Here is a 13718-nt window from a genome sequence, read left to right as displayed (position 1 = left end):
ATGTACTACAGTACTGAGGTGCCGATAATTGCCACTATTTGCAGTAAGTAGTATAAATAGCAGAAAATCCTGCTATTTGAACATAGTATAAATAGGATCTATAGATATTTGCACTTAGTGTAAATTACAGCTGCCTTTTTTTGATTACTTCCAGATTAATGCCGGAGATGCAATGTTGCCAGATGTTGCTATTAAAATAATCAAAAACCTATAAATAAATAAAATAAACCGAAAATATTCAAATATTTTGGAAATTAGATAAGATAAAGTTATCGCTGACACTAAACCGGAACTTCCTACTTTATTAACTTTCCAAAGTGATAAATTTAGTAGGGGGGGGAAAGTCAAGAAACGCATAATAATAGCTGAATCTGGCAACACGGAGGCTGCGTCTGCGCTCTTGCTCACAACTCTGAAGACTCGTTCACTTCAGATCACTTCATTTTCATACCATTGACGCTAAACATTATGAATTATACATGCAAAATGATATATGAGGAGTTTAGCAGCAAATTAGTCAATCAGAGAACAAATTTTATTTTCGAACATGAAAAATTTACCGAGGTCCGGACCTCATAGCTGGCTACGACCATGTGTAACAGCCGTTTGATTAGCTGGGAGGCTTCCAGCTAAATTGCCCCCTCTTGTGGATGACTCAAGATTTGCTAGCAATATCTGACATTCACAGCCGTTTCACTCCAGTGTATTCATAATGAATTTGATTAAACTAGTTAAGTTCACTGTTGTAGATCACTGTAATTGTGTTTTCCCCTCCCACCCCTCTATATATTTTATATTTTCAGGCCTTTTCTACCCATTTGGAAATGGAGACATAAGGAGTCCCTCTACAGATGATGGAAGCTCTCCAGAAATAATCCTGGAAAAGCCCTTTGTATATTTTGGACAGATCTATCAAAAGACTCATGTAAGAGCATTGTCTTCATAAATTCTGTGTATGTGTGTGCCCCGGTATTCCCTACCTTATTGGAACCAATTGTCCTTACAAGCAATGGCGTATAGGAATGCAGTAGCATATTCCAGGGAGTTTGAGGTCCGAGCTGGGGGAACTTTTAATTGAAACGAGGGAACTAATAGAGCCCTGCATTGTCTAACAGCTTATGAGAATTCTCAGCCCAAATCCGACTGGATCCTGTGTCTTTATTCTCTCTCTCGTCCCCATTACACAGCTATTAAAATAGTTCAGTTTTGTTGTTTGATGGCAAAGTGGTCATATTTATTTATTTTTCTTCTTTATTAAGTTAATTTAGAAATATGTTTCGAACATTTTATGTTTTTATATTCAAGTTATATTCAATGTTTTTTTAAAGGAAAACCCAAGCAGCAGCGGCAGAGTTTAGCATTATGTTTGATCAATTTAGTCTTCACAAACCAACAGATTTGTCTAAAATAAATAGACATAAAACACTTCATGCATTTCACAGTATTAATTTAAAAATTTAACCTAGATAAATGAGTTCTGTTAGGTGCATGTACAATAGTTTATGGGGAGAGTGGAAGCTTAAAGGCACTTTGCAGGACATGGAGGCACCAGCGTGATCATTTGCATTTCTTTTATTTTTTTTATTAACAGTGTATACATCATTCGGAACTACATAGGGTCTACTTGTATTTGTGTGCACTCACAGTATGTGCTTTTTTAAAATAAGGAAAACAAACCAGATGCCCTTTCTGTCATCTTGGTCTTGAGCAGGAGTGCTTCAGCAACATGATAAATATATTTATAGAATGCTTTAAATTACTATTTTCAAAACGAAATACAAATTGAAAACAAAAAGTATTTCATTATGTAGTGCGTAAAGATGCATTTCTATCTAAAGGCACGTCCAGTGAGGAAATGGCTAGTCAGGTTCGTCAAATATATTTTTGCAACATTAACTCAGAAAACAGTAGTTTATAAAAAAAAATATATATATATTATTTAATTTTTTTATTTTGTCGGGGCTGTTTTGCCAGAATTGTATTTGCATTGAGTAGCCTATCCTGTAGCATTTTTGCGCCAAGCATATTAGTCCCAGGAAAATTCTGACCTTGGGGGGACTTCATTTTTTGTGGTCTCCATGAGACTTTTTGAAAAAAAAAAAAAAATAGCAGGAAGTTGTGTGTGAAGCGAAGGTTTAGAGAAGGTTAGAGAAGGTTTTGTCACCACAAAACATGGAAACCAGTGTGTGTTTGTGTACAGTGCATTTAGAACGTATTTAGTATTCCCTCCATACAAAATAATGAAAAAGGAAAAAACTAATTTGTGAAAACTTAACAAATTTATTAAAAATAACTGAAATATCACAATGGCAAAAGTATTCAGTATTTAGATGAAGCACCTTTATCAGCGGTTACAACCTCAAGTCTTTTTAGGTATGATGCAACAAGTTTACACTTGGATTTTCTGCAGATTCATATGAAAATAATTTTGCACAAATTACATGCTGACTATATTTACTTAACTTTTTTTTCCACTTCACTTATTTCTTAAACTTAAACTTCTTAACTTCTTAAACCATTCTTAATTTATTTTTAATGGTGATGATGATGTATATCTTTTTGTATTTAAAATGATTACTAATTCATCAATGCACTCACTGTACTCTTCCAACTAATTAGAGGCTTAACTCAATAAATATTTTTTCAGTATGGATATTTTTGTACTTATTAATTAGTTAATAACTAAGTTAATAACAAACCTGGTATGACATTCAGTAAATGAAGTAAAACAGAACATACATAATTAGTATGTTAAAAGAAAACAAACATGTCTTTTTAACAGTTTTACATCCTATTTTGTACTACTAAAGTTATTTTATAATAATGCTCTTTTTCAGGTTAATAACAATGGACATTTGACATTTGATGGGCCTCTTTCTCAGGCGACACCTAGTTATTTACAGACGCAATTCAACAGAGACATCATTGCTCCACTTTGGACAGACATGGACAATAGAGTCAGTGGAACAATCTCCTATCGTCAGGTCACTAGTGGTGGACTCTTACTAGCGGCATCAAACAACATAAACCAGTATTTTCCTAATCTGAACTTCAATGCCTCATGGCTGTTCATTGCCACTTGGGATAAAGTACCATACTTTGCCAGACCACAATCGGTAAGCTATCTGTCACTCACATCATGTAAATTCTGGAAGACTTTTGGAATTTTTATCTTTCAAGTATTATTCAAGTAATTTGATGTGGTTTCTTAACATGCTTAATTCTAACCCCTTTTTTTGCTATAAACAAGAAGTTGGTCTTCAGTGTTGTAGAATGTGACTTTTAAAAGTAATGCATTACGATACTGATTACTTTCAGAGTCCAGTGTTTGGGAGTAACAAATTACAAGTAACAGCATTATGTAATTTTATTACAAAATAAATGTAACTGAAATCAGTTACAGTAACTGAGAAAAAATAGTTATTATATTGAACAAAATTATGAACGCAACACTTTTGTTTTTGCCCCAATTTTTCATGAGCTGAACTCAAACATCGTAGACTTTTTCTATGTACACAAAAGGCCTGTTTCTCTCAAATTTTGTTCACAAATCTGTCTAAATCTGTGTTAGTGAGCACTTCTCCTTTGCCGAGATAATCCATCCACCTCACAGGTGTGGCACATCAAGATGCTGATTAGACAGCATGAATATTGCACGTGTGTCTTCATTGTCCATAACATACGCATGCCCATACCATAACCTGCACTGCCAACCAATGGGCCACTCAATCCACAACGTTGATATCAGCAAACCGCTCACCCACACGATGCCATATATGCTGTCTGCCATCTGCCCAGTACAGTGAAAACCTGGATCATCTGTGAAGAGAACACCTCTCCTAAGTGCCAGATGACATCGAATGGGAGCATTTGCCCACTCAAGTCGGTTACGACGACAAACTGTAGTCAGTTTGACACCCCGATGAGGACGACAAACACTTTTATTGTGGCCATCCTAAGGGACACCTGTGCAATAATCATGCTGTCTGATCAGCATCTTGATATGTCACACCTGTGAGGTGGATGGATTCTCTCAAAGGAGAAGTGCTCACTAACACAAATTTAGACTGATTTGTGAACAAAAAAGACTATTCTGAGATGTACGGCCCTAAAATATTAGGATTTTTCTATAAAAATATTGTAGTGATGCACTAATTTGGACATGTAGGCAGTTTAGAAAGTATAGTTTTGTTAAATCTTGAATATTAAAGTCATGAGAGAGATGGATATCAGGACAACATAAAGAGACTGAAAAGAAAAATGGAAGTTAAAGTGCAGTTCAGGATTCAACTTATTATTATTTTGCATGTCCCCAACCTAAAGATTTAAACAATTTTTATGTCAGGTCCATATAAAAGATATGGTTGTCCATGTTTCAGAATGTGTTTGTAGGAGTTTAAGAATTAATGGCAGAGACATGTGGTACTGAAGCTAGCAGTGTTTTCAGCCTCTGCTCCTCAATATATGAATACCTGAAGACATAAACATACTCTCTAGAACTGCTCTTCACTTCATGAACATTTTATTTATATGATCAACTATTGTCGTATCATATACAAAGAGACAGCATTGTTTCAAAAAGATACCAATGTTTAAGGAGTTTAGTACAGAGAATAGGACGTATGCTTATTAGACAACTGTATTGGAGTTGATTTATAGTATATGCTTTTATTTATTATAAAAAATAAATAAAAAATCCAAACCATTGTTAGATGCAGTGTTTCCTTGCAAAGATTTGGTTTCAAAAACAGTATCAGTAAACAATTTCTCATTATTTTAAATCTGCATTGAACCAAAGGTAAAAGGCGGTACTAAAGTATGATTTTGTGGTGGATTTGTTCAAATTTGATCATCTTAATTCAAGACATGAAGGATTGTGAAAGTCTTGATAGTGTTGAGCACTACTGTAAGGTTAAACCTGCATGCTGCAAATGTTAAAAAATGAGTAACAGTTGAAAATAAACATTCATTAAAAATGTTGAATAGTAAGCTAAAAGTAATAAAAACTAATTAGTTATATTATTTAAATAAAGTAACTGAAAAAGTGAAAATTGAAAGTCACTACTATTACATTTTAAATAGGGTAACTTGTAATCGGTAGCCTATTACATTTCCAAAGTAAGCTTCCCAACACTGCTAGAGTCTATGCATTACAGGGCGCAGCTCAAACAACCTTTCAGCTGTGCTGCCGTTCTCGATTGCATGAAGAATATGAAGTAGAAGAAAATGCAGCACTCTTCAGCAAAAAAAAATAAAATAAAATAAAATAAAAAAAACCTCAGGGTGTCTATTCCTGCTCCTGGTGTGCCACTGTCTAGCAGAGTTTAGCTCCAGCCCTAATTAAACACACCTAAACCAGCTATTCTAGGTCTTACTCAGAATGCTAACTTCCTGGCAGGTGTGTGGAGAAAAGTTAGATCTAAACTCTGCAGGACACCGGCAATCCAGGACCGAGTCTGGACACACCTGAACTAAAGTCATTTTTTCTTATTGAATTGGATCATCAAATGTCAGCAGCAAACACACTGATTATTAAAATAGGATTAGATGCATATGATATTTGTATTTGCGTCATATTCTGAGTGTGCATTTCTCTTTAATAATTTTGAGGACTACTAAATATGTTTTTGTGTAAGTGACATAAGTAAATGCATGTACACATTTAGTCTAGAACTATAAGCATCATGTTTACACACTTTTACACACCGCACACATCACCCAATTTCTTGAGATTCAGTAAACTGGAAAACAAAGTAACTGGTGTTACTTAATTGTAAAAAAATTTTTTAGTAGATTTGCTATCTACTAAAATAAATCTGATTTCGTAACTCGTGTTACTTGTAATGTGTCCGTATGAACTTTACTAATTTATTGACTTTAATAAACAAGGTTAGTTTTCTCTTTACAATTTTTTTTTTTCTAAGAATGCAGATAAACCAACGTTAGGCCAACAGAGCTATACAACTTGTTCCAATTAAATTTCGATTTTAACATGTTGTGAAACCAATGAATGTGCCAGAGTAAAAGATATGGTCTCTTTTTAAAGGCAAAATTCAGTAATTTTAATAAGAATCCACATGATTGAGGGTTTTGTGTGAGGGCAAAAAAAAAAAAAAACATCCTCACGCAGATTACGCTGACTTTTTTAACCTGGTCACATGAATTCACCTCGCTGGCCAACAGAAAGCTGCTTAGGTTGAAAGTGACTTCTGTGAGTTGTGCTTTACACTTTTAGACAATGGACCATTTTTGCTGGTGACATTTGCTGAAATTTGGGTAAAAGAAAAAGGAAAGCTGTGATAAAGATCCAAGTATTAAAGTATTAATTGGATTAAAGTATTCCATATCCTCTGTATTTATGTAGTTATTCCTTTTGTCTTCCAGGAGTCAACTTTTCAAGTGGTTTTGGTGTCTGGCAAAAACATGTCATTTACACTCATGCATTATGGTCCTACCACTCAGACCACATATCGTTTTATGGTAAAGTAATTTAAAAAACACACTTATCAAAATATATTATTGTTATCACTATATAAGTGATTGATTTTTAACTGAACTTTTTGTTGTCTTTAACAGTCCGGCTATGACACAAGGGATTCAACTGATTTCTTTTTTATTCCTGTCTCTGACATCACAAAATTGTCAAACACAAGCAATGTCAATTTCACTGGTCGATGGGTATTTCGAGTTGACCGTACATCAGACCATAATGGTACAGTTACTTTATAATTAAAAATATGTGGCATTTATTGCATGTCATGTTAAATAGCTGCTTATTGTTTAAAACATGTTTAGAACAATTATTTGCGCAATTAGTAGTGTTGAGTTAAATGAATTAATATCATATGTTTTCAGGACTACACCTTCACCAAACTCAGTAAATGTGTATGAGCTCAAACTTTGGTCAAAAAATAAAATAAAAAACAAATCAGCTCTGCCACCTGGTGGCGCAATAAGAGTTTAAGCACCTATTTGACAAGGTTACCACTAGTTCATCAGAACGAAACTCAGTGGGCATGTTTGACTCATGGTCCTAAAAGTCTCTAAGAATTTTGAAAGAAATTGGCTACTAGTTGGCGCTAATGAGTTTTATTGTCTTATATCCCATCCACACAACATGCAAATTATTTAATAGATCTTCTCATAACAAGCAACTTTGCCTGAAGAACCATCAAAGCATTCAATAAATATTTCACAAATATTTTTCACTCAATCTGGATCAAACAACTGCAGTAATATTCTCTGGACTCTCTAGATCAAAATGTTGAATTTTGTTCTTTTGTTATCTTAAAAGGGGTCATTTAGAAAAGGGGCATGGTCAAATATGCCAAAAAGCCTGTGCAACCTAAACAACAATTCAAAACTTAACGAAACTTGGTGAAAATGTGTCAGAAGACTCTTAACAAGCAAGCAAAGTTTCATGGAAATGTAACCATAGGTGGCACTATAACAGTTGAAAAAGCTTTAAAAAAAAAATACAATATTTGTATAGAAAATTACCACAAATTGTAGAACATGTTCACATATTCACAACAAATAAATAAATTATGCACTCTCTATATCAATAAATATCAACTAATAATAATAATAATAATAATAATAATTATTATTATTATTATTATTATTATTATTATTATTATTTTGTCCTTTGGTTAGCTATAATGGGGTCATTTAGAAAAGGGGTGTGGCCAAATATACCACAAAACCTATAAATCCTAAAGAAAACTTAAAACTTCATTAAACTCGTTGTTTGACAGCTTATTTTAAACAAGCATGCAACATTTAAGGTAAATTTAACCATAGGTGGCACTATAGCAGTCATAAATGTTAAAAATCACCATATTTATTTTGTATATTACCTGCATTTTTGATTTTGTTGGTTACACCCGTATTGACACAATGTATTTTACCTTATGTGCTTAAATGTCTAAAGTTTTTGAACCCCGGTAATCACTTCTTTCAGCTATATTTCTTCTTCTTCTTCTTCTTCTTCTTCTTATTATTATTATTATTATTATTATTATTATTTATTTGACATTTAAAACATTTAAGCGCAGGTAAACTACGACTCCATGAAAATAGGCCTTTATGGTGAGCTGCACTGCCCATAATTTTGAGCGCAGGTTTCACTCTTTCTCTGGCCGTTGTCACTGCACTATGTGATTCTCTGCTCAATATTCATTCTGTGAAAGCAAAGTCTGCTTAAATAACGTGCCGACAGGATATTTCTATGCAGTATATTTGTTCCTGTTTGCCATAGCGCTACTGTGCTGTAACATGGCAACACTGGTAAAATTATTTTACCCTCTTGTTCACTGATCTGACTGATCCCCGCTATACAGGTGCATCTCAATAAATTAGAATGATGTGGAAAGTTAATTTATTTCTCAAAATGTGAAACTTGTGTATTAAATAAAGTCAATGCACACAGAGTGAAGTAGTTTAAGTCTTTGGTTCTTTTAATTGTGATGATTTTGGCTCACATTTAACAAAAACCCACCAAATCAATCTCAACAAATTAGAATACTTCATTAGACCAATAAAAAAAATATACATGTACTCAATACTTGGTAGGGGCTCTTTTTGCTTTAATTATTGACTCAATTTGGAGTGGCATGGAGGTGATCAGATCAGTGGCACTGCTGAGGTGGTCTGGAAGCCCAGGTTTCTTTGACAGTGGTCTTCAGGTCATCTGCATTGTTTGGTCTCTTGTTTCTCATTGTCCTTTTGACAATAGCCTACAAATTTTCTCTGGGGTTCAGGTCTGGTGAGTTTGCTGGCCAGTCAAGCACACCAACACCATGGTCATTTATCTAACTTTTGGCAGCGTGGGCAGGTGCCAAATCCTGCTGGAAAATGAAATCTGCATTTTCAAAAAGCTGGTCAGTAGAAGGAAGCATGAAGTGCTCCAATATGTTTGGGTAAATGGGTGCAGTTACTTTGTTTTTCAAAAAACTAAATGGACTAACACCTGCAGATGACATTACACCCCAAATCATCAGACTGTGGAAACTTAACACTGGACTTCGAGTAACTTGGGCTATGAGCTTCTCCAGCCTTCCTCCAGACTCTGTGACCTTGGTTTCCAAATGAAATACAGAACTTTTTTCCCAGGAACTATTTTACCCCACACACCTGTTGCTTTCTGCGTTTCCACCACGATGTAACGTACCGGGATGATTAGGCAAATAGACTGGTGGCGTAGGTCTGCACGCTTTTCTCAATACAAAGTACGCTGATTTTTGACGTGCATCCTCGGTAGTTCAGACTTTGCTCACTCGACTCGGGAGTGTGGTCTCCGCGACGACGCAAGTCCGGTAAATCTGCAGACAGCAGCGTACTTGATAACTTCAGTCAGCTGACCATGGCTACTGCAATTTTCCTCTCTGTATATTTACAATAAAACGAAATAGGATATCAAATACCACTGCCTCCTTTCGTTTTCATTTAAACATAATAACAGCTGCAGAAATGTACTTAGTTCAGGGATATGTGTATATACAACCATTACAATGAAACGAAATATTATATAAATTTGCCTTTTTTATTTTCATTTTAACATATAGATAAATTGAATACAGACCAAAGATAACCTGTTAGATTTACCCAAAATGGATTATATTTTATGTTTAACCACTAAAGAGACATCAAAGCCAGCAGCACATATCAGAAGGTCTAGCCGAGGTGAGGCTGCTTCTCGGCGGATACATAAGCACAGAGCTCCCGCTGATCGCGTGGAGCTGACCATCTCTGAGATCGGCGAAACACATTTTTAAATAGGCGCGGTCTTTATAAATTAACCACAGATTTGAGTTTCTAACAACTACATTCTCGCCTGAAATACTTTTAAAATTACATTTCATGACACAATAACAGTAATATTTTGAAAATGATACGAATAAATGGTGGTTGAACCCAAACAATGCTGTGTGAACCAATCAGCATGTTTATTGCCCAAGTCCCGCCCCCGAAAGTTCCGGAACTTTGAAAAAGTACCACCTCGTCAGAAGGGACTTTCTGAGGGGCATTTTTTTACCCGGAACTTTATTTAGTTCCTGGTTCCTGCGGTGAAAACACACCAAGTACCAGGCCAAAGTCCCTAGTTCCTGGGTAAAGTTCCTGCGGTGGAAACGCGGCACTAGTGAACCAAACTGAGAGACCATTTTAAAGGCTCAGGAAACCTTTGCAGGTGCTTTGAGTTGATTAGCTGAATGACATGTCACCATATTCTAATTTGTTGAGAAGATGTTTTTTTGTTAAATGTGAGCCAAAATCATAACAAAAAAAGAACCAAAAACTTAAACTATTTCAGTCTGTGTGCATTTAATCTATTTAATACACGAGTTTCACAATTTGAGTTGAATTACTAAAAAATAATAGTATTATAATAATAGTATAATAAAAATATTTCCACAACATTCCAATTTATTGTGATGCACCTGTATGCTCTGCTCACATGCTCTGATGATAACAGTTTAGGGCTACACATTATTTGGATAATTTTTGGATTAGTCAAAAAAAACAAAAAAAAAAACACAAGATTATGGAACACATATTCACTTTTAACTCACTAAAATAATTGTCCTCCGATAATCTCCTAATGTCTCCATATTGATAGTAAGTAAGGTAGTTGTTGTAGAAGTTCATTTCATTTATTTAACCCATGTATGGTGTTCGGATCTGTGGGACCCACTTTCATTTTTATCAAAAGAAAAATTATATGATTCATTATGTTTTCAAACTCAGACTCATTGGCCTTGTCTCATTTTCTGTGAAGAACATATAAAAACAAATTTTCAATTACCACACACTGTATGTTGTTGAATTAAAAACCCAAAAAGAAAAAAAAACACATAAGAGTTAACGGGTACAATAGAAAAAATAAAAAAATAAAAAAATTAATAAAATTGTGGTCATAACTACCACAACAACTACCTTATTTGGAATATGGTTAAAGGATGTAGAATATTGTCATGCAGAATAAGGCATTAATATGTGCTTTACATATACTAATAGAGTTCCAATATGTAAGCAGTACACATGCTAATAAGCAACCAGTTAATGCTGAATAGTGTTTCCTTATTTAAATATAAGGGTAATATATTTTTTTTATTTGCTTCTTATTATCTCATTGTGTCAGACAAGTATCTTTTAAAAGCACCTTATTTTGATTTTACCCCAAACCCTGGCGATTGTGTAGCAGGCTGAAATTGTACATTTAAAATTTCAGCCAGTTCACGACATTTTTGAGTGCAGTGTGCATCAAGTCCATGTATATGCTGTCAAACAAAGTGACATGTAACAACATTTATTACATAATCAATAAATTATGTTATAGGTCACTGTAGTTTTGTTGCCTCTATTTTATATTTTCAGATCTTTTCTACCCATTTGGAAATGAAGACATAAAGAATCCTTCTGAAGATGATGGAAGCTCTCCAGTAATATTACTGGAAAAGCCCTTCGTATATTTTCGACGTGTTTATCGAAAGACTTACGTAAGAGCCTTGTCTTCATTAATTCTGTGTATGTACTGTGTGTGTTTGTGTTTGTGTTTAAGTAGAGTGCATTCGAAGTATTCATAATTAACTCCATTCACCGTAACGAAAAAGTAAAAACCTAAGTAATTATAACTAGGCCATAAAACCTGTTGTAAATTTTTTTTTGAATTGGCATTTTTTTGTTTAGTTTTTTTAACGAGTGCGTCAGCATGGGTACAGAGAATGAACCTTTTTCAGATTTACATGTTTCTCAAAAGTAGAAGTCATCATAGGTTCCCTTTTGAAAGCTTCAGTCGATGCTGCGCTGCTCAGCGAATTGGGAAACGTCTTAATCGTGACCAGCTGTGAATAATGTGTGTAACACGTCGATAGGCGGTTTCCAGCGAGGTATTAGATGTTCCAGTGTTTCCTGCCCTCATTCAGGACATGGAACATCTAACATCCCCTCAAAGGGAAATATTAAAATTGGTACCACTCTCAGAGAGTCTGGCAGCGTGGAAACTTCTGCCGGGCATTTCTGCATGGGTGCTGAGCACAGTATGGATAGGATGCAGGATCCAATTTATTCGTCATCCTCCACGTTTCAATGGCGTGGTCTCCACTTCTGTGAAGCCGGAGCTGATGCAGGTACTGTCTCAGGAGCTACAAACTCTTCTGGGCAAAGAGACCATAGCACATGTTCCTCTTCCAAGGAGAGAGTCGGGCTATTACAGCAGATACTTCCTGGTTTCCAAAAAGGGTGGGGGACTGCGTCCAATCTTGGATCTTCGAGGCTTGAACCGTACAGTCAAAGCGCTCAAGTTCAAGATGTTAACCATCAAGACAGTCGTGTCGCAAATTCAGCATCGCGATTGGTTCATCACGATCGATCTGAAGGACGCATATTTTCATGTAGAAATTTTGCCACAACACAGGAAATCCCTGAGGTTCACTTTCGAGGTCGAAGCATACCAATTTCGGGTTCTTCCATTTGGCCTAGCCTTATCACCCCGCACGTACACATAATGCATGGATGCAGCCCTGGCTCCATTACGACTCCAGGGCATTCGCATTTTGAATTACATCAACGATTAGCTAATACTAGCACAATCACAGGAGATGGCGCTAAAACACAGAGACATAGTGTTAGCTCATCTAGTTTCTCTGGGGTTGAGACTCAACACCGAGAAAAGTGTTCTCTGTCCATCCCAGAGAATGACTTATCTTGGGATCATTTGGGATTCGATCACGATGCGGGCAAAACTGTCTCCCGCTTGGATCGAGACCATTCGGCAGACCATGAGCAAGGTCAGGCTAGGCCAGGACACACTGTTCATCAGTATCACACATGTCCTGCTACTCTTAAGGTTTATGTGGCCGTTATTTCAGCTTGCCACGCCCTGATTGATGGGATGCCACTCGGGAGACACCCTCTGCTCTCTCGCTTCCTTCGTGGGTCAGACGACTGAGGCCTGCACTAAAAACCAGGATGCCTTCTTGGGACTTAGCTATAGTTCTCGAGGGTCTGGTTGAAACCCCTCTTTAAACCTTTAGAGTCAGCGTCTGATAAACTTCTGACTTTGAAAATGGTTTTTCTCATGGCAATAACTTCTTTGAAGAGAATTGGGGATATGCAGGCTCTGTCTGTCTCACCATCATGCTTAGACTTTGCCCCAGGTAGGGTAAAAGTGATTTTGCATCCTCATCCTGATTACCTGCCGAAGGTTCCGTTTTTGGCTGTACATCCGGTCATTCTAGAGGCCTTCTGCCCTCCGCCGTTCACAACGCCGGAGCAGGTGAAATCCAGTGTCCAGTCCGTGCTCTTCAGGCATAAGTCCACCGCACTTGCCAGTGGCGTAAGTCAGAGCAGCTGTTCGTCTGTTATGGTGGTGGTAACAGAGGAGCAGCTGCCACCAGGCAGACCATGTCTCACTGGGTCAGGGATGCTATTGCTTTGGCTTATGAGGCGCGCGGTCAAGCATCGCCTGTAGGTCTTAGAGCTCACTCCACAAGGGGGGTCGGTTCCTCTAGTGCTTTAGCAACGGGTGCCCCCTTACAACAGGTTTGTGATGCGGCAGGTTGGTCCTCTCCGCACACATTCACAAGATTTTATAGTTTGGATGTCCATGCTACTCCGGGCTCTCATGTCCTTGAGTCAACATTACAAGCTAATGTCTGAGGCCTTCTTGTGGTTTGATAGCACACCTGCACAACCTTAGGGGTCCAGACATTTTTCAA

General features: G+C 36.5%; 1 protein-coding gene across 1 annotated transcript in view; it reads left to right on the top strand.

The window, feature by feature from the left end:
• LOC132120924 (uncharacterized) overlaps nucleotides 1-13471 on the top strand; it is a 47168-nt gene extending 33697 nt beyond the window's left edge. Inside the window, exons 3-8 of the mRNA XM_059530144.1 lie at nucleotides 804-925; nucleotides 2838-3116; nucleotides 6385-6480; nucleotides 6577-6712; nucleotides 12693-12788; nucleotides 13146-13471. Coding sequence (XP_059386127.1) covers nucleotides 804-925; nucleotides 2838-3116; nucleotides 6385-6480; nucleotides 6577-6712; nucleotides 12693-12788; nucleotides 13146-13471 — 1055 coding nt within the window. The remainder of the gene's footprint in view (nucleotides 1-803; nucleotides 926-2837; nucleotides 3117-6384; nucleotides 6481-6576; nucleotides 6713-12692; nucleotides 12789-13145) is intronic.
• Nucleotides 13472-13718: the final 247 nt, after the last annotated feature.

Source organism: Carassius carassius, chromosome 39 (assembly GCF_963082965.1).
Source record: "Carassius carassius chromosome 39, fCarCar2.1, whole genome shotgun sequence".
NCBI classification, from domain to species: Eukaryota; Metazoa; Chordata; class Actinopteri; order Cypriniformes; family Cyprinidae; genus Carassius; species Carassius carassius.
This window is presented reverse-complemented; position numbering and strand designations above follow the sequence as displayed.